This window comes from Peromyscus eremicus, chromosome 11 (assembly GCF_949786415.1).
Source record: "Peromyscus eremicus chromosome 11, PerEre_H2_v1, whole genome shotgun sequence".
NCBI lineage: Eukaryota > Metazoa > Chordata > Mammalia > Rodentia > Cricetidae > Peromyscus > Peromyscus eremicus.
The window spans coordinates 30,521,265-30,546,865 of record NC_081427.1 but is presented as its reverse complement, the minus strand read 5'-3'; the positions used below and the strand labels follow the sequence as shown (position 1 = coordinate 30,546,865).

Sequence of the window (25,601 nt, the reverse complement as noted above, 5' to 3'; positions counted from 1 at the left end):
GTGGTACTTCTTTCTTTCTCCAGAATGTTATCACAGAACTCTGTCACAATGTTCGTACTCCAGACTTGGATAAATGGGAAGAAATTAAAAAGCTGAAAGCCTCTCTTTGGGCCTTGGTTTGTAATAAATACTTCATCTTTGTAATGTTATGGGTTTTGTTTTTTAGGTTCTTCCCACTAATAATAAATTAAAATTATTTTACTTTGAACTTGTTCTTAGATTAATATTCAAAGACCAAGGTTGTTCTTACCATTTAAAGGTTATTCTTATGCTGAAGAAATAGATGGTTAAGCTATTAGTGTTTTGCCTTTGTTCTCCTTCTAAGACAAGCAGCACGTTTGCTTACCCCTAGCACACCTTATTTAAGGTTTTGTTTTTACCTTGGATAGTCTGTCTGTCTCTCTGTCTCTGTCTCTCTCTGTCTCTCTCTGTCTTTCAGTTGGATTTAAATTTGTTTCTTGGTAGCTTTTAAAATTTCTTCACTATATTAGTCATAAATATTTGATATTATTTCTTTTAGGGAAATATTGGCTCATCGAATTGGGGGCTTAATTTGCTACAAGAAGAAAATGTGATTCCAGATATACTAAAACTTGCAAAACAGTGTGAGGTTCTTTCCATCAGAGGGTATGTTACGTACCTGAGAAGTCTTTCTAGTGAATATATTCTTCTTCACAAATAGATGTAAGGCAAAGTAGCTCATGATTCATAATTGTTAATTTAAATATGTTTTGTTAGGATCCTTTGTACTGCCTTCATTTTGTTTTAATTATTTTTATTAAGGAGATTTACATGGTTTTTATTGTGATTCACTTATTCGTTACTAGATTTAATGCATTTTAAATATCTTCTTAAGGAAAATGTAGATACCCATGTCGCAGATTATTTTATAGTTATTTAAGACATATCACCTTGTAATTATAAACTGTTTTTACTATGTGGTTTTTGTTTTTTGTTTTTTTCAACCTGCAGGACCTGTGTATATGTTCTTGGGCTCATAGCTAAAACCAAGCAAGGCTGTGATATTCTAAAATGTCATAGCTGGGATTCTGTGAGGCACAGTCGCAAGCATCTGTGGCCAGTGGTTCCAGATGATGTGGAACAGCTCTGCAATGAGCTCTCATCTGTCCCAAGCACCCTCAGTTTGAACTCTGAGTCGACCAGCTCTAGACATAACAGTGAAAGTGAATCTGCACCATCAAGTGAGTGTTGTGATGCATTCCCGTAAAGTTAATCTATTGTCGTTTTTATTTGTGATTTCAAAGCTTACTGTGTTGGTTACATTCTAAGTTTACATTTCTCTTTTCTACTTAGTTTTTGGACTATTAGGAGATAGAGTCTTGTATGACCTAGAACTTGCTAAATAGCCAAGGATTGTATTCTTCCTGCCTCTGTCTTCTGAGTACTGAGAGTACAGGCATGTACCTACACTCAAGCCCAAGTTTATGTTTTCAAAATAATGGTTTGGTGGTGATGCCCTATTAAAGGCTGCTCTCTTCTCACAACAGAGATCACAGCCTCCAGCCTAACTAGTTCTCTCCTGTGCTTTTAAGATAGCTTTTGTGAATTGTGTGCTCAGAGATGATGATAAGTCACATATCAGAGAAATAACTTCTGTTTGTTTTCAGAACAAACTGATCTAGCAAGATTTTACCTACCTTCATTTACTTAATGCTTTCCTTCTTTTTATTAAGTATACATAACTGAAGTAGAATATATTTGCTAAGAGAGTCATATCTTCACTAGATGTTACAGAGTGTGGGAGCCACAGATGTAGCTCAGTAGTAGAGCACTCTCCTGTTTTATGTGAAGCTCTGGGTTTATTCTCCAAACTGGGGGAGAAAAGGAAATTGGTGGAAGTATTAAAACATAGGATGTCAGAAATAAATGATGCATGAAACAAATGATTCAAGAGTTGAATGCTATATTCCACCAACAAAAAAGAAAAAAAAATCTTGTCCATTATGCTACTCCATATAAGATCTTTATTACATGATGAAAGTTGATTTTTGAGAGATTGCATATGAGAAGATACATCTTAGGAGTTCACAGATACAGAAAGCCAGTGTAATATGCAAGGTCATTTAGGATTTCACTTTGTCTTTTTCAAAATATATTTAAAGTTCTTAGTGATTACTCAACAGAACAGTTACAAATAGAATAAATCTTTTTTTTTTTTTTTTTTTTTTTTTTTGGTTTTTCGAGACAGGGTTTCTCTGTGTAGCTTTGCGCCTTTTCCTGGAACTCACTTGGTAGCCCGGGCTGGCCTCGAACTCACAGAGATCCACCTGGCTCTGCCTCCCGAGTGCTGGGATTAAAGGCGTGCGCCACCACCGCCCGGCAAATAGAATAAATCTTATTGGTACCATTAGACACCTGGGTTCACTGATGTATTACAGTTAGACACTAAGTTTGAGTTTCTTAGCACATAAGGCAAAATGGACAGTAAACATAATAGCTTTGAATATGAAGCTTACATGTGTGCCTTTGTTTCATCTAAGTGTGGTTATCCTTTCATATCTGTGTGAGATCCCAGATTCCCACCTCTATACCCAAATCCACTGCTCCTAAAATCCTTTGAATAAAGTGACAAGGTTCTATATTTGACTTACATACAAATCTCCTAAGTATTTTATATCATCTTTAGATCCTTTAATACCTAATCTAGATGCTCAATAGTAAATTTTATTCTTAATTGCTTGAGAAATAACAGCAAGAAAAATATATGTACATATTTAAGCACCTTTCCATGAATATTTTTGGTTTCTGGTTAGTTAAACCCATATATACACAACTCATTGATATAGAAGGCTGCAGTATGTTTAAAGTTTAGGAATCTCTTTCTTCTAAGATGAATGTCTCCTGCCCCTGTGATGTGAAGAAGAAACCATGCCCATTCTGTACCAATAGAATGAGCATCCATGCTCAAGGGATGGATTTTTCCTGCTTTCTCTTAAATTTTATCCTGAGTATTTGGAAAAATCAGAAGAAACTCTGTATATGCTGTACCAGGGTGAGTCTTGTAGTTTTTCTTTAGAAAGAACAGATCCTCACATGACACAATCTTCTGTTTTATTCATATTCTAACTCTGCGCTTTAGGGGAGCATTTTTATTTTTGAATAAAGTTCCCCCAGATGACTACTTACAAGCCGGGGTAGCACTAAGCACTGTGATGAGTTCTTCATATTTGCATGCTTTGACCGCTGGCTCTCCAATTACAGGCATGTTCATACTGGAGGATGAGCGGTTCGGCAGCAGCTCCACCAGTACGTTTTTCCTTGACATCAATGAAGATGGGGAGCCAGCGTTTTATGACCGACCTGGACCCATAAAGGATAAAAACTCATTTCCCTTTTTTGCCTCCAGCAAACTTGTAAAGAATCGTATCTTAAATTCACTTACTTTGCCCAATAAAAAACACCGCAGTAGTAGTGATCCAAAAGGAGGTAAACTGTCATCTGAAAATAAGACAAGCAACCGGCGAATCAGAACGCTTACAGAGCCCAGTGTTGACTTTAACCACAGTGATGACTTCACTCCCATCTCCACAGCACAGAAAACATTACAGCTGGAAACTTCCTTTGTTGGGAATAAGCACCTTGAAGACACTGGCAGCACTCCAAGTATTGGAGAGAATGACTTAAAATTCCCCAAGAGTTTTGGTACAGAGAATCACAGAGAAAACACGAGCCGAGAAAGGTTGGTTGTAGAAAGCTCAACAAGCTCACATATGAAGATCCGCAGCCAAAGCTTTAACACAGACACTACAACAAGTGGCATAAGTTCAATGAGCTCAAGTCCCTCTCGAGAGACAGTTGGTGTAGACCCTACAACTATGGACACGGACTGTGGAAGTATGAGTACTGTGGTAAGTACTAAAACTGTTAAGACAAGCCACTACTTGACACCACAGTCTAACCATCTGTCTCTCTCCAAATCGAACTCAGTGTCCCTGGTGCCACCAGGTTCTTCTCATACACTTCCTAGAAGAGCACAGTCCCTTAAAGCACCCTCCATAGCAACAATAAAAAGTCTAGCGGATTGCAACTTTAGCTACACTAGTTCTCGAGATGCCTTCGGCTATGCTACATTGAAGAGACTTCAGCAGCAAAGAATGCACCCATCCTTATCGCACTCCGAAGCTTTGGCATCTCCAGCAAAAGACGTTCTGTTTACTGACACCATCACCATGAAGGCTAACAGTTTTGAGTCCAGACTGACGCCAAGCAGGTGAGCAATACGTGCTTAAAAATAAGTCAACGTGATTGAGTTTTAACAGATAGAAATGTAAGACATTAGTCAGGGTGAGCACCACAGAAGCCAAGTCTCAGAACTGACCCATTTACCACAGTAGGCTGTGAGCTCCTTGTTACCTGATATGATTTGAAATGGATTCTTGCAGCTGCGAGGGGGGAAAATAAACTCCATTAGGCCCTGAAAATAAACTTGTTTGCAAGGTTACACAAGTCACAAGCCTTTTTTTATTTATTTCTCGCTTCTGCAAGGATCGATTTTAAAAAGAAGCATGTCGGGGGAATCAGGAGCTTAAGACCTACAATAACAAACAACCTTTTCAGGTAGGTCAATTTAAAGCTCCAAAAGTTGACCTCTTACTATTTTTTTTAAATAACTGAAAATTTCAGTTAAATTATTTTAATTTGTTTTAATACATGTAATTATTAAATAGGAACCTAATAAACACTAAATGAATCCCTGGGTCCTCAAGACTACACAAAGATTTCTATTTATATATTAAATATTCCATATTTAGGTCATACCAAACTGTTAACAGTATACAGTTTAGGCTTGGTTTTTTTTTTTTTTTAAATGATAACACTTTGAAATTTGATTGTTGCAAAAGTTCCCCACTTAGGTTTTTGTTGTTGTTGTTGTTGGACTTCTCCTAGTTGAATTATATTCATTTAAATGATTTCCTTTAAACAGATTACTAGGTGTCAAGTAGTTAGACCACTATCTGGTAAAAAGTAAACACTAGCTTGCAGGATATCCTCACTATCAGAATTGGGAGTTATTTATATAATCCATCAGTCTCTCACATCTGATTTTTAGGAACATTTTTAATAAAGAAGGTCCTGGTAGCAGATAGTGAATTTTGTCCCCTCTTAGTTCTAGTTACATCAACCATTATTGTACCTATCTCTGGCATTTTTGTGAATCCATAACACAGCCACACTCCTGTCAGCAACCCGTGGTGCAGAGCTACAGCCAAGCAGCAGAGCTGATGAGTTAGGTTGTCTGGGCCTCCAGAAGCTTGGCTGCTGGAGACTGGGCTAGATCAGTGGTTTTCAACTTGTAAGCTGTTACTTTTGAAGCAGAACATTTTTTTCTTGAAGGTTTTCTGTAAAAACCCAATAAATAAAACAGTTCATATGGAGCTACAGCTGATTGAAATAGAATTTGAAAGTGAAACGCCCCCATAATTCTTCTGACTCCAGTAGTCCTTAGAGAGTTTTATAAATTCAAAGAGATAGAACTATACCATTTGAAAAACATTGACTTCTTTAATAAAATTCATAAATTTCAGATACGAATACTCTTGGAATTGTTTTTACTACTATAATCTTAATGGCTACTATTTAAAGTACATTTCTTTTGTGTGTTTTGTGTGAAATAATCCTTAGATTTACATTTGTACATTTTATAAGACTTGGTTTTCCAATTAGTAATGTGAGACTTTGTTAGTGTTTCTTATATTTGACAAGGTATTAGAGTTAACAGTGTGTCTGTTGCATGAATAGTAATCTGTATGACAGAAGCACATCTTATGGAGATGTCCATATGCCATGGTTATGCAATCCTTTGCCAAGAGCCCTATAAAGAAAGACTAGTTAGTATTCTGTGAGATATTCCTTGTGATATTTACAAATGATAGGATTTTACTATGGTATATGTACCTTCTGTTTTATACAAATCTGGTGTGATAAGAAAGCATTAATTAAGAAGATTGATGAGTAATCTCATTTTTCATAAGTAAATTACCTGGTGTTAATAGATACATCTTTAGCTGTCTATATTATAGCAAGTCCAGCAATCTCTGCTGACTACAAAGATAGTCTTTGAGCTGTACCTGTCTTTAGATTAGTTTCCTTTATTACTTCTGCATATTGACGTTGTTCTCATTACCAACCTTTTCATCTTCACCTGGGAGAGCATAACAATTGTTCTTTTGGTGACATTCAATATTATTGGTAATCTGTGTATATATTGGCCAATAGCAGCTAATGTTAAAGTTCTTATCTATTCCCAGGCGACTAAGATGGTACTGTTTCCTGTTTGACTAGCTACTTTGATGGTGGTATAAAATTAGGGGTTTGTTTGTTTGTTTGTTTTTAATATACTTAATAGTACAAATCAAGAAGCTAATTCAAGGTTTTTTGTGATGTTATAGGTTTATGAAAGCTTTAAGTTATGCATCATTAGATAAAGAAGATTTATTAAGTCCTATTAATCAAAATACCCTGCAGCGATCCTCCTCTGTTAGGTCCATGGTATCCAGTGCTACATATGGAGGTTCTGATGACTACATTGGACTTGCTCTTCCAGTAGACATCAATGATATATTTCAGGTACCATCCAGAGTACTACTGTTTTCCTATGAGCTGGTTTCCTGCTGGTTTTTGTTTTGTTTTAATGTTCTGTAACTGGTTATTAGAACTTGTAATTTATAGTAAATACACTTATTATGGGAAAGATAGAAGTTTTTGAGGTGATTTTTTTGTCTAAAAGTGTGTTAAGAAAAATCACACTTTCTTAGCTGCTCTGTACTCTCACTCAGCTCTTCTGAGTAAGACATGGTTTAGTCTCAAATCTCTGGAATGTTAACCTTGTCTGACCATAATCAATTAGCATCTTGTCTGATTTATCTGTAGTCTATAGAAGTTTAGTAAATCCCTAATCATCTTTTAGATTGATGTAACTTCTTGTGTTTTAATCATTGATCCTTTTTCTCACCCAGAGCAGCCACGTGTGATATCTGTGTACAGTAGCCTTGCTCCCATAAGATAATACACAATTTCTGGTGGATTATAATAATACTGAGGAATATATTTTTTTTTACGTAACTAAGTATTTTATTATTTCTCAGTCTGTTTTTCTTTGTGGGTATGTAGAGTGTGTGTGGTATGGGTGCATATGTGTGTGTGGGTCCACACACCTGCAGTGGCCAGAGGTGATTGTCAGACATCATGCTTTTGTACTCTTTGGCTCTCTCTTGAGATGGGATTGCTCATTGAATCTGGAGCTCAGCCGGCAAGCCCCGGCCATCATCCTGTCTCCATCCTTTCCCGTCTTGTTTTACAAGCACGTGCACACATGGCCTTGCCCAGCATTGTTGTCTGTGGATGGTGGAGGTTCTCATGCTTGTACAGCAAGCACTTTGAACCCACTGAAGCATCCCTAGCTCCTAGATATTCTACATACACACTAAATTACTTGAATACCTCATTTAATTCACCAAGAACATGGTTAAGAGACTAGTTATTTGGTTATGTTTTGGTAATTTTAATCTTCTTTAGTAAACTTTGCCTTATAGATTTGTATGTGACAGTAATTCTATTTCTGTTGCATTTCCCTGAATTTTCTTAACCTTCATAAGATGAATTTCTCTGTATGATGAAACTGACTGGGCTTTGTATGCATTTTAGGTAAAGGATATTCCTTATTTTCAGTCAAAGCACGTGCCTCCTCCAGATGACCGAGGTGCAAGAGTGTTTTCCCACGATGCAGGAGGTAATGTGTGTTCTTGTTCTCCTGCAATTCCTTACCTTAAAAATTAAGTTCTCTTCCACGAGGTAACAGTCAAAATTAGGCGCACTAAACGTTGGGGTTAGCTTAAACCTTAAACCAAAGTAACTCAGTCAACTGAAAATTAAAGCAGTTTTTCCAGTGAGGCTTCCAGCCTCTCAAGTTGATAAAGCCCAGAATAGGTTTTTCTTTTCTTAAAGTGCAAGGGAAATGTTAAAACCAGTTTCATGGGTCAGAGGTATAGCTGTTTACAGTGAGGGAAGATGGGGATTTGCTTACTTATATGTGTTATTCCATGCCATGAACTGTTACATTTTAGTGAATGTATGCATAGGAACCATAGATTGATGGTTTTATAATCTTGTTTTAACATATACCTCTTGGCAATTATTAGGACTAATTGAAATGATATGTTAATATAGCCTGTTTTTTTTTTTTTCTATTAAAAAAAAACAACTGATCAGGCGGTGGTAGTTCCCGCCTTTAATCCTAGCACTTGGGGAGGCAGAGCCAGGTGGATCTCTGTGAGTTCGAGGTTAGCCTGGTCTACCAAGCGAGATCCAGGACAGGCTCCAAAGCTACACAGAGAAACTCTGTCTCGAAAAACTGAAAAAACAAAACAAAACAAAACTTACTGAAATAATAAAGGTATATGTGCTACCTGTTTTTATTTTTACAATTTAAAACAAATTATTCTCTTTTCTAATTAAAATTAAATGTTGAGTCATAAAGAGTTCTAAATTTTCACCTTAAAAGGTGTTATTTTAAGACATCATGAGAAAGATACAAATGGTGTCTTTATTGGATTGTACTTTTATTTACTTAAACACGCAGGTCTTCCATCTGGAACTGGTGGTCTTGTAAAAAATTCTTTTCACTTGCTACGACAGCAGATGAGTCTCACGGAAATAATGAACTCTGTCCATTCGGATGCTTCTCTGTTTTTAGAGAGCACAGAAGACACTGGACTGCAGGAGCACACAGATGACAATTGCCTTTACTGTGTCTGCATTGAAATTCTGGGCTTCCAACCCAGTAACCAGCTCAGTTCGATATGTAGTCACTCAGGTGAGTGATGGTGTCCTTGGAGATGGATCTGCTCCAGTACAAGCTGTTGGACAGCCCTCTGATGAGGCCTTCTTACTCCATCTCACTGCCTCAGACGTCGTCTAGCCCTGTAGCAGCTTCCTATTGCGCCGTTAGTATTTCAGCCTCTAATTTTATTCTCCCCACTTTATTTTTTGGTATATTATTTAAGATTAATCTGTTTTGAATTCTTTATTGGCTCTGTAGCCCAACACATAAGATTCTTTGTGCTCTGTGGTTTTCATCACTCTCATTTCTTGTAGTTGGTAGACCATGCCTGACTTGAAGTTAACAACAGCTGCTGGGAATGACAATGAGTTTCCCTGCTCCTCCCTCGTTATCCTTTCCTGTCCCCCACACAGCCATGCTCTTACATAAATACATATAGTCTCTCTGGAGCATCTGCCTCATCCTCAGTCTCATGTCTGAGAAGTGTCCTGATTCCTAAGCCAAGGGTAGAGGCTCCTTCCTCTTGCTCTTCCTGTCCTTTGTACAGAGGTTTCTTGTAACTATGGCTGTTACTCAGTCACCTTCTAACCTTACCATGGTGACTTCCTTAGAGCTTGATCCATCCTCTCTTCATTTTCATGTCTGACAGTAGCTGCTGCCTTGTGCACTGGGCTCTCGGTATACATTTATTAGAGAGGGAATAAATAAAGTGGTCAGTTCCTTAATATGAATCACACAGGTGTATATATTAACAGTTTCAATTGGTGTTTTAAAGTGTTCGTGTATGTACCTTTTCTTGGTAAATATCAATCAGCTTCCCTCAGAGGTCTTAGTGAAGACAGAGTTCTCTGATGACTCTTCTGAAGTTCTCCTAGGATTTCATAACTTCCCAACTGTGGACTATGCCAGCTGATGGTGCTGGAGAGACACCTAGTCAGGAGTGTGCTTGCTGTGATTTGCCACCAGTAGGTTGAGATGGTGCTTAGAAACTGATCCACATTCTCAGTGATTCCATGTCTCAATATGGGCCTGAACTTCACAGGTTTCACACTCTGAACCCAGGGCCTCCATATGCTCAGATTTTTTTTTTTAAACAAACTTATATTTATTGGATTATTTTTTGAGAGTGAGTTAGTTGTACTACACACCATAGAAAAGAGGGCATCTTAGATCAGTTGGCAATATTGTTTATGATTTAGGGCCTTCAAGTTCTTTTCATTTACTTACTCAATAGTGTGTGTGAAGCACTTAGTGTTGAGCTCTGAAGTTATAAAAAACACAGATGGACCAGCCACCAAAACTGTCTTAAGCGAAAAGAACAGAGCCAGTACAGCCAGAATTACCCACCTGATATCAGTCCTTACAGAGCTGGACTCATCCTAGCAGCGTATGGTCAGCATTAAACACAGACACAGTCAGTCAGTCCTTACAGAGCTGTACGGATCCTAGCAGCGTATGGTCAGCATTAAACACAGACACAAAAACTGGAGGAGCTAGAACCCATCTGTGCACCTCCAGCTAACTGCTCTTCCACAGAGGTGCTAAGAATGCCTGCTGGAGAGAGGACAATGTTTTTGATAAAGGGAAAACTGGATAGCCTCCTGGAAATAAATGGGATTAGATGTCTCTCATTCTGAACCAAAGTCAACTCAACATGGGCCGTAAATGTGAGCCTGAAACTGAAAGTGCTGAGGAACTGCATTGGAGTTGTCGAATGGGTGAGGATTTCTTGGAATCCTACCTGCCACCCACTACATGCTCTAAAACAAACAAAAACAAACAAAACAAAACAAAAAAACCCTCTATAGGAAAGAAAAGTTAGGATGTCCAAAACTATTAATAAAACATTTTTTATGGAGAAAAAGAAATGAATGAAAGAACATAGAAATTAAGCAAATACTTCAAACTACATATCTGATAAGAAATTAATATACAGGCTGAGTGTAATGGCACACGCCTTTACTCCCAGCATTTGGGAGGCAGAGGCGGCTTGGTCTACAGAGTGAGTTCTAAGACAGCCAGGGATACACAGAGAAACCATGGCTGGAAAAGAAAAATTAATATACAGGATATAGGATCAAAATTTGCAGTAGACTTAAAAACACTTCTCAGGACATAAATAAAAGTAGTCAAATGTAAATGAAAACTACCATGAGCTATCAGCTTACAATAACTAAAATACTTGTCAAAATGCCAAATGGTAACACATGCTGGCAAGGACAGGAAGAAGAGGAAATCCTTTCACATTGTTGGTTGGAATGTAAATTACTACAGCTACTAAAGAAAGCAGTAAGGGTTTCAGAAAAACTAAATGAAACAAACCATACAACCCAGCAGTCCCATCACTTAAGAGAGAGAAAGGAAGTGAAATCAGTATGTCAAAGACACAGCATCCTTAGTAAACTGTAGTACTCTTCACAGTAGCCAAGAAGTATAAACAAATACCTAATTGATAAATGAACGGATAGAGAATGTGGGGTGTGTGTGTGTGTGTGTGTGTGTGTGTGTGTGTGTGTGTGTTACTGAAAAACCAAGCTAAAATAACTCAGTAACGATATAGGAGGCCCAGTTGTTAAAACAGCTGGAGGACAGAGGAGCCAAGAGACTGGGTGGTGGTGAAGTTATTTGCATCTCAGAATTAAATGCTTTAAATGTTAGAAGACCAGTGTTGTATGAAGGAGGGTGTCGAGGAAGCATGAAGCAGAGCTCTGTCCACTTGACCTTCTTCCCAAAGGTACAGCGACTGAGGGAATGCCAGGAAGTCCAGGACATCCAGCCAATAAGAGCACAAGTGTAAATAGCAGAGGCCTGGGTCTCAAGTACCAGGGAGACTGGTACAAAAACCGGGCTGTTGTCCTTGTTGGACAGGGAAAACCCATGAGGCCTCAACCCTACACAAAGAACTACAGGCAACTAAGGAATGCTGAGATCAGGAAAAAGAGTCTTCCCCAGGGAGAGCACACTGATTGGTTGTTATCTAATAACAAATGGTCAGCCCTGAAAGATGTACATACAATTAGCATTATATGGACTGAGCAGTTAGGGGTGTGTGTGAGTTGTGTGCACATGTGCATATAACAATGAAAAAGAGGCCATGAATGTCAAGCAGAGTGGGGAGCGGTAAATGGAAGGATTTGGAAGGAGGAAAGCGGAAAATGATAAAATTATAGTCTCAAAGAAACAGGCTGTTTAATCTTGGGCTTATTATCTGTACTTAATACTTACCTGTAATACTTTAGTTTAGGTTCTAGTTTAAGCCTCTGAGTGAGAATAATACATTACAGTATTTTTTAGCCAGACTAGGAATCAGTAACTATTCCAGTTTAACTTACGTAAAACTTACTTAGTTCTGATAGTTGGTGATGGTGATCTAACTGTAGTCCTCACACACAGCTTCCATCTGTAAGAAAAGTTGAGCATCTCCATGTTCCTTTCCTCAGTTCCAACAATGTGTAGTTCTCTGCCTTGCTAGTTGTCCATATTTTGTCTGAAGTTTCCAGTTCACAGCAGTCATGATCTTGTTTAAAACATTATCACCGTGATTCTGCACATTTCACAAGTGACATCCTACAGAGTCAGAGCACAAAGTACTTTACATCTTTAGAAAGCAATGCAGTATTTTTAAACCTTGGTTACCTAGAGGAATAAATGCTTAATGAAAATCACTGATCTCTTTAAAAATAGGGTATAGTTCCAACAAGCTAGGGTATGGAGTTGTCACCGGTTGAAGATCAGGCTGGGCTAAATTAGTTCATTACTTTTCAGAAACATGTCAGCTGGAGAAAGTGTTGCTTTCTTACTGTTCTTTATACTGTAGTACTTACCATCGCTCCCTAAGTAGCTCATCAAGTGAGTGTAAAATATGTACATGCTTTTTTTCGTTGGGACTGAGGAAAACAACATGAAACATTGTTTTAAATTACATCTTTGATTCCAAAATATTTTCCTTGTAAGTTTATTTTTTAAATCATTGTAAAATTTAAGTAGAATGTTTTACTTTTACATCTTTAGCAAATGTCTTAGGATTATCATTGCTGTGGTGAAACACCATGACCAAAAGCAACTTGGAAGGAAAGGGTTTATTTGTCTTACACTTCCATATCATTGTTCATCATCAAAGGATGTCAGAACAGGAACTCAAAACAAGGGAAGACCCTGGAGCAGGAGCTGATGCAGAGGACAGGCAAGAGTGCTGCTTATGGGCTTGTTCCTCATGGCTTGCTCAGCCTGCTCTCTTATAGAACCCAGGACCACCAGCCCAGGGATGGGCCCACCCATAATGGACTGGGTTCTTCCCCATCAGTCACTAATTGAAAAATGCCTGAAAGGCTTGCCTAAGCCCAATCTTTTATTTTTTCCTGTAAAAACTTGCACGCTCTCTCTCCCACCTTCTCCCCTCCCCCTCTTACCCTCTTTCAATATATTCTCTTATATATTGCATCACGACTGAGCTTTCCCCTCCCTCCTCTCTTCCCAGTTACACACACACACACACACACACACACACACACACACACACACACAAAAACACACATATTCCTACATTCACTTCTCCTTCTTTCCCTTCAGAAAAGAGCAGGCCTCCCAGGGATATCAACTGAACATGGCATGTCAAGTTATACTAAAGCTAGGGATCTCTCCTATTAAGTCTGGACAGGGTAACCCAGTAGAGGAGAAAGGGTCCCAAAAGGAAGCAACAGAGTCAGAAACAGCTCCTGCTCCCACTGTTAGGAGTCCCATAGTACACCAAGCTACACAAGCACATCATATATGCAGACGTAGGTTAGATCCATACAGGCTCCCTGGTTGTTGGTTCAGTCTCTTTGAGCCCTCATGAGCCCTGGTTAGTTGATTCTGTGTTTTTTCTTGTGGTGTCCTTAACCCCTCTGGCTCCTACAATCCTTCCTTGCTCTCTTCTGCAGGTTTCCCTGAGCTACACCTAATGTTTGGCTGTGGGTGTCTGCATGTGCTCCCATCAGTTGCTGGATGAAGCTTTTCTGATAATGACTATGCTAGGCTCTGGTCTATGAGTATAACATGGTATCACTAAGAATCATCTCATTGACTTTTTCCCCCTCCCAGTCATACTTGGTTCTACCCTTGGTCTCTGGGCTATCCAGAATCTGAGTCCTGGCCCTCCAAGCAGTGTCTGGCATGGGCTCCCTCTTGTGGCATAGGTCTCTATTTTGACCAGTCATTGTTTGGCCATGCCCACAGTTCTGTACCACCTTTACCCCAGCACATCTTGCAGGCAGGATAGATTTGTATGTAGAAGGTTTTGTGGCTAGGTTGGTATCCCAATCCCTCTGCTGGAAGTCTTGATTGGTTACAGGAGATGGCCGGTTCAGGTTACCTAACCCCCATTACTAGGAGTCTTTGCTAGGGTCACCCTTGTGGATTCCTGGGAGTTTCCATTGCACTAGGTTTCTACCTCATCACTGAAATGTCCCCCAATTCCAGTTGTCACTCCCAGTACTCTCTCCTCCACCCACCCATCCCTTATGTAATCCATCCTGTTCCCATCCCCACCTGCCCCCAGTCTACCCACGAAATTGTTCTGTTTGCCCTTCTCAGGGAGAGCCATGTGTCTCCCACTTGGGTATTCCTTGTTACTTAGCCTCTCTGGGTCTGTGGATGCTTATCCTTTACAGCTAATAGCCACCATACCGTGTTTGTCTTTCTTGGTTCAGTTTACTTCACTGGGGATGATTTCCTGCAAATTTCATGATTTTTTTTTAAACATTGTGTAAATGTACCACACTTTCTTTATCCATTTTTTGGTTGAGGGACATCTAGGTGGTTTCCAGTTTCTGTCCGTTACAAAGAAAGCCACTATGAAGTGAACATAGTTGAGCAAGGGTATATGCCCAGGAGTGGTATAGCTAGTCCTCACAATTTCCTGAGGAATCTCCATATTAATTTCCATAGTGGCTGTACAAGTTTACACTCCCACCAACAGTAGAAGAATGTTCCCCTTGCTCTGAGTCCTTGCCAGCATGAGCTGTCACTTATGTTTTTGATCTTAGCCATTCTGATGGAATTTCAGAGTCATTTTGATTTGCATTTCCGTGATGGCTAAGGGATTGAACAATTCTTTTAAGTGTTTCTCAGCCATTTGAGATTCCTCTGTTGAGAATTCCTTGTTTAGATCTGCACCTCATTTTTAAATTGGATTATCTGGTTTGTTAATGTCTGGTTTCTTGAGTTCTTTATATACTTTGGATATCAGCCCTCCGTCAGATGTGGGATTGGTGAAAATCCTTCCCCATTCTGTAGGTTGCCGTTTTGACCTGTGGCCAGTGTCCTTTGCCTTACAGAAGCCTTTCAGTTTCATGAGATCTTAGTTTCTGTACTATTGGTGTTCTGGCCTAAGCCCAATCTTACAGAGGCTTTTTTTTTTTAATTGAAGTTCTCTCAGATGACCTAGTTTTTATCAAGTGACATAAAACTATCTAGCACAGCAGACATGGAAGTGGTGGTAATGTGAGACATGCTTGGAAGTGGAGTAGAATGTAGTGCAAAGGTTATTTGTGGGAACCAAGGTTGAATGAGGTTGAACCTCTTCTCTTCCATGTTGGTATCTGAAGAAAGGAAAGCAGGCCAGCTTTTAGAAGTCTTACTTTCTAGTTGAGTGTTTATCTTCTCTGTCTGAGTTACCCTTTTTTCATAAGGGGAATGAATACTTAACTAACTTCCACTGTGTTGTATAGTACTAAGCTTGTATGATTTTTATAGGATGTCCAATGTTCCTTCCTGAAAGGATGATCAACAGCTTTTCCCATTTGTTTTCATCATTGATTTTAATACCTAGGGTTGTTTTTTTTTTAACTTACTACATTTTTTTTACTTGTTCATGTGTCTGTGTACTGTGCATGCACATGTGTGCCAGTGTGCATGTACCACAGGACCCACTTGAACATCAGAGGACAACTGATTGGAGTCAGTTTTCTCCTTCCACCCTGTGGGTCCTGGGGTTGAACGTAAGACCATCAGCAAGCACCTTTTTAACCCATTGAACCATACAGCTGGTCCATGCCCAGGGCATTTTTAAACCAAAAAAAGTATTTTAGCTTAAAGATGGTAGGTTGACTTCAAAATCCCACCATGGGACCCTTAGCAGTGCATGGAGAGAAGAACAAGAAGGAAAAATTAAAATAGGAAGAGGTCTGAAAAAGCCTTATGCTTTTAATTGGATTTACTGTTGGGTGAGGCATTCAGATAGAAATAGAAAGGATGAGAGAAGAGAAGATAAGGTGTGTTCTTTTATATGTATTTGTTTGAAATTTAATGACATATTCACACATTGGTACTAGGAAAATCAACTCTCTAGAACATAGCAGGTTCCCTTGTTTGAATACTCATCTAAACAGTCTGGATTTACTTTGAAAATCTTCATGAAAAGAAATTGATTAGAACAGAGAAGTTCTCTTAGAGTGTGTATTCCTAGCACAGGAATGGAGCTCTAATCAAATGCTTTTACCTTCAGACCTTCAAGATATTCCATATTCTGATTGGTGTGAGCAGCCGATCCACAATCCTTTAGAAACGGTTCCTTCAAAGTTCTCGGGGATTTCTGGGGGCAGCGATGGTGCATCTCAAGAAGGCTCAGCCAGCAGCACCAAAAGCACAGAGCTGCTTTTGGGTGAATCTTCAGGTTCGGTTTCTTCATCCTTAGTAAAACTGTCTTCAGTTGATTGTGCTTGTTAGCATATGTACTGTAATTCCGAGTTGTCTTGGAGCTGTGACAGCAGGTCAGTGTTAGAAGTTTAGCAGACTGCACCTGTGTCAGCCATTCACAGGTTCTCTCTCAGCGGTCTACTTCTACTAGAGCTTTGCTTCTAGATGATTGCAGATTATGTGCAGTTGACTCCAATTTTAGTTGCTTATATAGTTTGAAAACAAATACCATGAGTTGTTACGGTTCTATGTTGTGATACAATAAGTGATCTCACACTGACATCTTCATTCCAGGTGTGAAAACCATTCCAGATGATACACCAATGTGCCGTATCCTGCTTCGTAAAGAAGTGCTAAGATTAGTCGTTAATTTGAGTAGTTCAGTTTCTACCAAGTGTCATGAAACCGGGCTGTTGACGTGAGTACCTACCTGCCTGAAGGTTGGCAGCTTGTTCTACTGTGTGAGGTGCAGAAAGATACTTGTACTGCTCAGAGTTGCACAGTAGCAGACACAGACTACATTCCCGTCTGCAGAGCGGGGCTTAGATGCTTTGCTGTGTGTGGTACCTCAGTCTGTGTTGCAGATTGAAGGCAAAGTGAGAGAGAATCCATTCAGACTCTGAAACAAATCTGCAAAAATGGAAAACTGTATCTAAAGCAGGGCCACTCTTGCCCCCTTTTTAGCCTTGGCAAACTTTGGGGTTGTTTTTAATTAAATAACTTTTTTTATGTTAGCCTATAAAACATTTTTTTTATTTCCCAAATTCCAGTTTCTGATGTAATTGTTGGTGGCTATAACTCAAGTACAAAAACAAGCTTTTTAGATTTCTCAATCATTTTTCAAGAAAGTGAGGAACTAAGACCAAACGTGTGAGAAGCAAGCTTAAGTTAGAAACTGGTGGGATTTCCTGATTTTTATTGTTTTTCTAAGCAGAGCAGCCTGATAAATGAAAAAAAAAAAAAGATTTTGAGCGAATCATCTTTATTTGCACCGTTTAAAGTAGTTGTTCTTAAAAGAAGTGTGAAATAGAAGTAGTTTACAGTAAGCCAGGCGTGCAGGCCTAGGCTTGGAATCGAGGTCGAGGCAGGAGGGTCTGGAATGCTAGGGACTTGGAAACATGGTCAAGGCTGGCCTGGGCTATGTGAAATCTTATAGCAAAAAGGAAAAAAGGAAGAGACAAACTGACTGACTTACTGTTTTATATTATTAAGCCACCACTCCTGACATTCCATCCAATCAATATCTGGAGAAAAAATTAGCAGAAAATGTCATTTTGGAGGATCAAATGAATAAATTCTGGTTATAATTTTTATCACAACATAGTCTGTCTTTTCATTTTAGAATTAAAGAGAAGTATCCTCAAACATTTGATGACATATGCCTTTATTCTGAAGTTTCTCATTTGTTGTCACACTGCACATTTAGACTTCCATGCCGGAGGTTCATACAAGAGTTATTTCAGGATGTACAATTTTTACAAGTAAGTAAGACTATTTTTCTGGAATTTGTCTCCTAGAATTATTCTATACTTGAAGTAAGTTAAAAGAAAGTATATCTACATTATATGCCATTTTTATTAAAAAAAAAATTAACAATTTACCACTTTTTCCTAGATGCATGAAGAAGCAGAGGCTGTGTTGGCAATTCCACCAAAACAACCTGTAGTTGACGAATCTGACGAATCCTGACCTCATATTTATGATGTTGATAGCTAGATACTATATATTTATCCATCCTTGTGGATTTCCTAAAGGCCTCACAAAATACTGACTGGCTGTCAGCGAGACAGGAGTATCTTCTGACGCTGTCCCAGCAGTCACTGGTACAGAACAGCTGTAGCTGCTGATGTCCCTAACCAAGCCAACTTCCTCTTCCCTGTTGGGGATTCATTACCACAATTTTAATTCAGTTACCATCATATGCAAGAGCCAAGCACTGAATACCTACATAGGTTTTCTATTTTTTTAATTTGAAAAGCATAATGGCAGTGGAACAAAAACAGGACATGAAGAAGCACCCTTCACACAGTTACTTCTGAATGCTTCTTAATTAAGGGTAAATCTAAAAGATGCCTTGTGTGTTAACTAATTCATGGAAACCAGGAGTCACCGTCTCTGAGGCTGCGTCCTGTTATCTCATAGGCTATGCTGTAACTGCTGGGATCAGAGGGCTTCGTTGGCCCTTCCACATTTCCTTAATGTTGTAACACTACTTGAGAGGTTTCTGACCTCAGAGCAAAAGAAGAGCCTCACCAATTGGAACTGAAAGGTTATTTTGTGTTGCTAGACTGCATAAAGATGCTTCTTTGTCTCCATCTCTTCAGGCTTGGTGCAATACGTTGTTGAAAGTTACTTGTACCAATTAAGGTTTTTCACTACAGTTGATTAAAATAAATAGTTCAGTTGAAGTACTTCCCATGTCCAGAAGGCATATATATGCCCAGTGGACTTCCATCCTCATCAGCTCCTCTCATCACCACTTGAAACTGATCGAGCAAGTATTAGTAGTTTGGACCCAAAGCAAAGGAGAGCATTACATGATACTTCCGACCTCTTAAAGACAAGTTTGCATGAAATTTACACATTCCATGTAAAAAAGAAAAGCCATATTTGCTTTTAAAAGGTCATTGAGTCTCATTAAGATTCACAATTGTGGTGAAAAGCCTTAATTACTAAATGTTAAAGCAGCGATAATGTAATTTTTGTTAGTGTTCTTGTTTTGCACAGAATAATTGCAGTTATAGGTGAGTTGAAGAGTACAGTCATTGCTTTTATCACATTTGTGAAGTTGATGAAGGCAAGGTTTTGTCTGTCTGTCTGTCTAATTTGTGTATGTATAAAGATATTTGGAAATCTTTACAGAAATTAAACATATATGCAAATTTGTACATAAAGTAGCATGAACATCATTACTAGATGCTTGTAAGTGAAAGGGTTGTATTTTTTGAAATCATATATCTAGAACAAAAACATCCAGCTGGACTGACTAGGACCCTTTTGTAATTGCTTTGTGTAGCCCATTTTTTACAGTTACACATCAGCTTTAACACCATCATAGACATCAGTCCGTATTTTCCCATGTTGTACACCCTTTTCATAATGGGCTTGTTTGCGAGGTCTCTGTAAAGTACCCTGTGAACTAGGAAACATAACTCACAGAGTTTTTTTATTTTATTTTTTATTTTTTTTTTTTTTGCTGGCACTGAAAGTTCCCACTCGGATGAAGCATTTCATCTCCTTCCTAACTCCTCTTTTACTGCACTTCAGCAAGTTGTTCTTACATGCACTGTGTAGCAACTTCCATGATGATCAAGCAGACAAGGGCTCGAAGCTGCTGCTCACATTACAACACAGTTCTTCTCATTTGCTCAGAAAATACTTTATCACTGAACCCAAGTGTTTATCTAAATGTCAACAGTACTTCTAAGAGCATTGCCTGTCACCTTGGTCTTTGGTCTTGGATAATAAAACTGCCTTTCCAGAGAACCAAATGTCAGAGATACTAGACCAAATAGTGGTTACAATTCCAAAGGACGTAATGTAGTCTTACTCATAATGGGATTAACATTTTAGACATTCATTTTAAACACTACCTCAGTTAACATAGAGTATAAAATCTGTGGTTTCATCCCTCAAAAATTAACAATAACTACTTTGTTTTTCATCACACAAAACTATCCCCATCCTTGCGCACCTAAGTCAGCCATCCTGAAATGAAGGCTGTGCCTAGTGTCCTAAGCAGGTGTTTTGTTTTGACTTTTGACTGTTACTTTGAAAGGGGTGTGTGTGTGTGTGTGTGTGTGTGTGTGTGTGTGTGTGTGTATCATCATATCTGCCTATAGCACTTACTTTGGGAAGATATCAGAGCTTTGTTATTTTCAGTATATTGGAGGAAATTGTCAATGCTTAAATTTATAGTGCTGTTTGATTTAACCATGGTTTCACCAAGAGGTGTAATACATTTCCTTTAAGTACTTACTTGTATAAAAGTAGACTTTCATGATGAAAACTACATGCAGTGCCAAGTGACTAGCGTAGGTGTTTAAGACTATTAAATTATAGCAGAAAAGGTTAGGAATGATGTCAGTGGTAATAGAAATCATTGAGAAAATTATCTATAAATAATAGATATTACCAAAATAATGTCAGTACTGTAGTTTTTCAAGAGTTTAGAATTAATCTTAGTCATATAAATTTGTACTATTGATAATTATTTAATAATTTGGAAGGGTTTGAATAGTTAAGCTGGTTGTAAACTGTGAATTTCTAATTGTAAATTGTCATTTTTAATTGAATTTTTTTCAAGAACAGATTTCAGCTTCACCTACTAAATAAATACTGACAAAAGAGAAATTTAGTATTTATAAGGAAATAGGCTCTAAAATTTCTTAGCCTTTTCTTTTCTGTTTGTGCTTAGGGTGTATTGGAGGAGAGAGTGTTCTCCCTAACTTAAGTGTTTCTAATACAGAGAAATGAATAGACATCCCGTAAGACAGTGGTTTTACAAGGCTGTTAGAAAGTGCGGGCATTGTTGCTGTGGTGACGTATCCGAGTCACTGGGAGCAGTGGCTTCAGCAGCATTCCACTCTTGTCCAGAGCTTGAGATGGTGAACACTGGATTCCGTGTCACCATGGCCAAGTGTTCAAAGTGGGATGTCACTGTTCATTTAAACTTGTCTACTGCTATTTATAACATTTTTATTTCATTCCTTTCAGAGGATGCCTTTTATGCCCCATATCAAAGCACAGATCATTAAGCAATAAGAAACAAAATTGTCTGTCATTCAAATTATAATTGCGATTATTCTCGTGTGGTAAGAGTGAGGTGCTAATTTTGTGTGAGAAGAATTTGTGACCACTTTGGAAATGTATTCTGGAAGTAAGGTTTTTTTGTCCCTCCTTTAGACTTTCACTTCCATTTTGTCTCAGATTCACAGTCCATGAAAGAAAAGTAGAATTGTTTGAAAGACTTCTAAGAAAAGCTGCTTGCAATGAACATTTCAGATTTTCCTAAGTGTGTGCTGGCAAAGGGCTCCATTTTCTCCATATTGACAGAGTCTGTTGTTCCCATCTTAACTTCAAGAATGTCACTACACTGAGTCCCACATCCAAGCGTGCCAGTGAACTTGAGGGCAGTGCTTATGAAGGACACAGAAGTCTGCGCGAGGCTTTCCAGGAGCCTTTTTCTTTCAATTACAGGTCCCCAGGGGGATTTCATTTCTAGCACATTGTATGACTCACAGAATGTGGGATTCCTCCCCTTTGGAGTATTTTTATAGTTAGGTGGATGACTGCCACAGATGCATGGATTGCACATTCTGACTCGATAAGATGCTTAACATGAAAATTTATGCCAAAAAGGAAATATACCTTACAACTTTCCCATTTAACTAAGTTGGTCTAGCACAAAATGCTAAGTCTTGGGGCAGAGAGGGAGTAGTGAAAATTTTTTATGTATGATTGTTGAAAACTCTTCCATTACTGGCCTGTCAGAAACCCTAACAATGCATTGGGAAACAAATGATGGAAATTCAGTTAGCTTTGAAAAGTGGTAAGGGATCGTGAAGAGAATCTCAGACTCAATGCTCTCTGACCACATGACCTTTTTTTATTTAGTAATACGCTGCTACATTTTTGGAGGTTCTGGTGTTTGTAGGTCACTGAACAGACATTGAAATCTGATTTATATTGTATAACTGTAACATAGAAAGAAAAAGTATTTATATATTTTCCTTAAGAATATTTCATTGAGTTGTGTATAATTTAAATAAGATTTGTCCCCAAATGGTTTTGCTCACCTTGATTTTTTTGTTGTTGTTGTGGTTTTATTGTTTTTGTATAATGTGTACAGTTTATGTTAAGGGCATTAAAGCCTCCTGAAACATAATCTTATCAAAGGGATTCATTCTTAATAAAATGTACTTAAAATTCTTAAACTTGTGGCGATGTTGCTTTATTTGAAAATGGGTGTCACTGGGCCTTGACTTGAATCACATGATACTGATGTTGACAGGTGTGATTTCCAATAAATGTGGCTTTTCGATCCTACCGATGGGGATGGTCTTGTACTGTGAAAAGGGGCTGCCCCCAATTTTAAAGTAATTGTATTTCCTTGGCATTCTTCAGAATTTAACATACTTATATTTTAATCTCAAATAAGTATTGTGAACGATTTGGAAATAGAAATGTCTTTAGCTAGAACAGCTCTGGACTTTCTGAGGTAGTAAGAAAAAGACCTGTAAGTGGAGTGTTGCTCAATCGTTCACACACTGGCCTGAGCAGAGAGGCCAGCCTCGTTCTACCTTGTGGCAGAATAACACACCACAGGAAAAGAGCCAGCTGAGAAATTTAGTGTGAAAGCTAAGGTCTGTTAAAGTTGTTAAAATATATTCCCCACCTTAAGCAAACTTGGTTCAGGTATTTGGCCTGTGGACACCTGTTTGTGTGTATCATTGTTCTCACCCTGTACCGTGTTTTTATCAAAAATGTAAAATGAAAAGCATGCCTAATTTATCATAGTTGAATAAGAAAATGGTAGTCTATATTTTTTAAATTTTCCATATAGAAATATTCAAATAGCTGAAGAGAGAGCTCAGTGATTAAGAGCACTGGGTCTTTTCAGAGGACGTGGGTGGGTTCAATTCCCAGCACACATGTGGTTTTCTTAGTGCTTATTTGTAGTCCTAAGCCAACTTTACACTTAGTCCTCCATGTTGGAGATAACTCATGGCCTTGTTTGCTAATTCTGAAGACTTTTCATCTCCATTTTTATCTTGTAGAGTTTTAGAAGCACTCTATGAAGTGTCTCCTAAGCCCTTTGAGACAAAGCAAGCTTAACAGCTTGTAGATGTGACCTTAAGTCTAATTCAACGTGGTGTTATAAACACACTTTGCAAATGAGATTAACCATGAGAAACACACACACACACACACACACTGACTGTACATGGACATCTTTGTACATGTGGAGGCCAAGGTCAAATATCAATCATTCCACCTTTTTTTTTGAGATGGGGTCTCCTGGGTGAACTTAGATCCTATTAGGCTATGTATGGCCAGTGAGCTCCAGGAATCCTGTCTCTTGGCTGATTGTTTCTTGTGCAGGGGCATGTAACTCGTGTTTCCATCTATCAGCTCTTGGAATCGTCTCCTCTACTGTCGAGTCCTTTTCAGAAGTGCTTGCCGATGCCTCTATCTTGAAGTGTTTGGTTGATGTCCACTAGCAGTTCCAGAGTTTCGGGTCTTCCATTAGAGTCTTTGACCCGTTGTTTGATTCTTGAACAAAGTAAAAGAGATGGGACCTAATTTCAATCTTAAGGATGGGAAACTCCAGTTTTCCCAGCACTGTTTACCAAAGAGCCTGTCTTTTCATGCAGCTGTGTGGGTTTGATTCTGAGTCCTCTGCTGAATCTCAATAGTCTGTGTCTCTTTGTGCCCACATTATATGGTTTTTGTTTATTTGGCTCTGAGTATATAATAGTTTATGGTCACATATTGTGATAGCTTCAGCTAAGACTTGCTTTGGGTATTCAATCTTTTTTACTTCCATATGAATTTTAGGATTATTTTATTCTGGTTCTATGAAGAATGTAGTTTGAATTTTGATGAGAATTCTACTGAATGTGTAATCACATTTACTAACGGCCATTTTTACAGTCTTCTGATCCAGGATAATGACAGGTCTTTCTCTTTTCTATATCTTCAATTACATGTTTTAGAGATCTTTTACTCCCTTGGTTATGTTTATTTTGAGAAGTTTTAAAAGTTAGTTATGAAAGGGTTTTTTTTTTTCTGATTTCTTACTCTACTAGTTCATTATTGGAATATAGAAAAGCTGCTGGATTTTTAGATGTTGATTTTGATTCCCATAACTTGCTGAATGTGTTTATCAGATCTAAGAATTTTCTCCTGGAGTCTTTTGAGGTTAATATCTAGAGTATATAAGGAACTTCAAAAATTTAATCATCTAGTCAATAAATGGGCTGATGATCTGAGTAGACAGACATTTCTAGAGGAGGAAAAAACTACCTGAAAAAGGGTACAGTAACGTTAGCCATCAGTACAAGGCGAATTAAAAAGCTTTGAGATGCCATCTCAGGCCAGGCAAATTCCTGCTATCAAGAAAGAAAAACACGTTGATGAGGATGAGGGGGAAGAGGAACAGGATACAAAATCTTTCGCACTATTAGTGAAAATGTAAATCGGTACAGCTACTATGAATGTCAGTGTGGTGGTTCCTTAAATTAAAAATAGACCTGCCATATGACCCAGCTTTACCACTTCTGCGTGTACACCTGGAGGACTCTTAAATCAGCATAGCACAGTATTTGCACATCCATGTTCATTGCTGCCCTGTTAACAATAGCTAAGCTAGGAAACTAGCCAAGAACCATCAACAGATATGGATTAAAAAAAAAATGGGACTTGATCACAGTGGAATTTATTCAGCTCTAAAGAGTATAAGACATTTGCAGGAAAGTGGATGGGACTGCAGATCATTATAGTACATGAAATAAACCAGACTCGGCAAAATATCACCTTTCCTTCAACATGTAGGTTTAGTTACGTTTGGAGTTTAGTGTTGGAGTAAGGACTGTCACAGGAACATAAGAAGGGGACCACGAGAGGGAAAGAAGGCACCTTCAAGCACGTGAGTCTGTCCAGGAACTGATGAGATGTGTAGATTGCAAGTTAGTGCTGAAGAGACCCTTTTTAGCTTGAAGGGGTACCTAGAAATTTACATTTCTGTTAAATTTGTGAGGTGATTTATTGGCTACACTCAATAACTTAAGTTTTCATTCTGTTGAGGGAATTAAAACAATGTGATTGTGAAATGTTTCAAATTGGCCTTTATTGAAACAGCAAAAATAATGGTTTTTTTTTTATTTATATTTTGTGGATTATCTTTTAAACAAGCCTGAAATGAAAGAAAACATTTACAAATCAATGTCATTAACATTTCTGGGTACAAGTTTCCAGTGAGAAATACATTGACAGAAAAACATAAACAGTATTGGCAGTACTGACCAAAGTCATCTCCAAGTAGACTCTTCACGATAGTGCCTGGTACTAGGTTAGGGCAGAACCATTTTCTCTATCAAAAGGCTTGGTTATATGTAAAGAA

The 25,601-nt window shown here is 38.3% G+C and overlaps 1 protein-coding gene across 4 annotated transcripts in view; it reads left to right on the top strand.

Annotated features, from left to right (window-relative positions):
* The window catches only part of Rictor (RPTOR independent companion of MTOR complex 2), a 98,356-nt gene extending 78,985 nt beyond the window's left edge, over positions 1 to 19,371 (top strand). Inside the window, exons 28-39 of one of the 4 annotated variants that reach the window (XM_059276644.1) lie at positions 24 to 116; positions 521 to 627; positions 973 to 1,202; positions 3,223 to 4,231; positions 4,507 to 4,578; positions 6,411 to 6,588; positions 7,666 to 7,750; positions 8,714 to 8,833; positions 16,287 to 16,454; positions 16,772 to 16,895; positions 17,820 to 17,958; positions 18,092 to 19,371. In XM_059276644.1, the coding sequence (XP_059132627.1) occupies positions 24 to 116; positions 521 to 627; positions 973 to 1,202; positions 3,223 to 4,231; positions 4,507 to 4,578; positions 6,411 to 6,588; positions 7,666 to 7,750; positions 8,714 to 8,833; positions 16,287 to 16,454; positions 16,772 to 16,895; positions 17,820 to 17,958; positions 18,092 to 18,166 (2,400 nt within the window). In that variant the 3' untranslated portion in view covers positions 18,167 to 19,371. Of the gene's footprint in view, positions 1 to 23; positions 117 to 520; positions 628 to 972; positions 1,203 to 3,222; positions 4,232 to 4,506; positions 4,579 to 6,410; positions 6,589 to 7,665; positions 7,751 to 8,599; positions 8,834 to 16,286; positions 16,455 to 16,771; positions 16,896 to 17,819; positions 17,959 to 18,091 lie in introns of all 4 variants that reach the window. The other 3 variants (XM_059276642.1, XM_059276645.1, XM_059276643.1) reach the window with 3 other exon arrangements.
* The last annotated feature ends 6,230 nt before the right edge of the window (positions 19,372 to 25,601 follow it).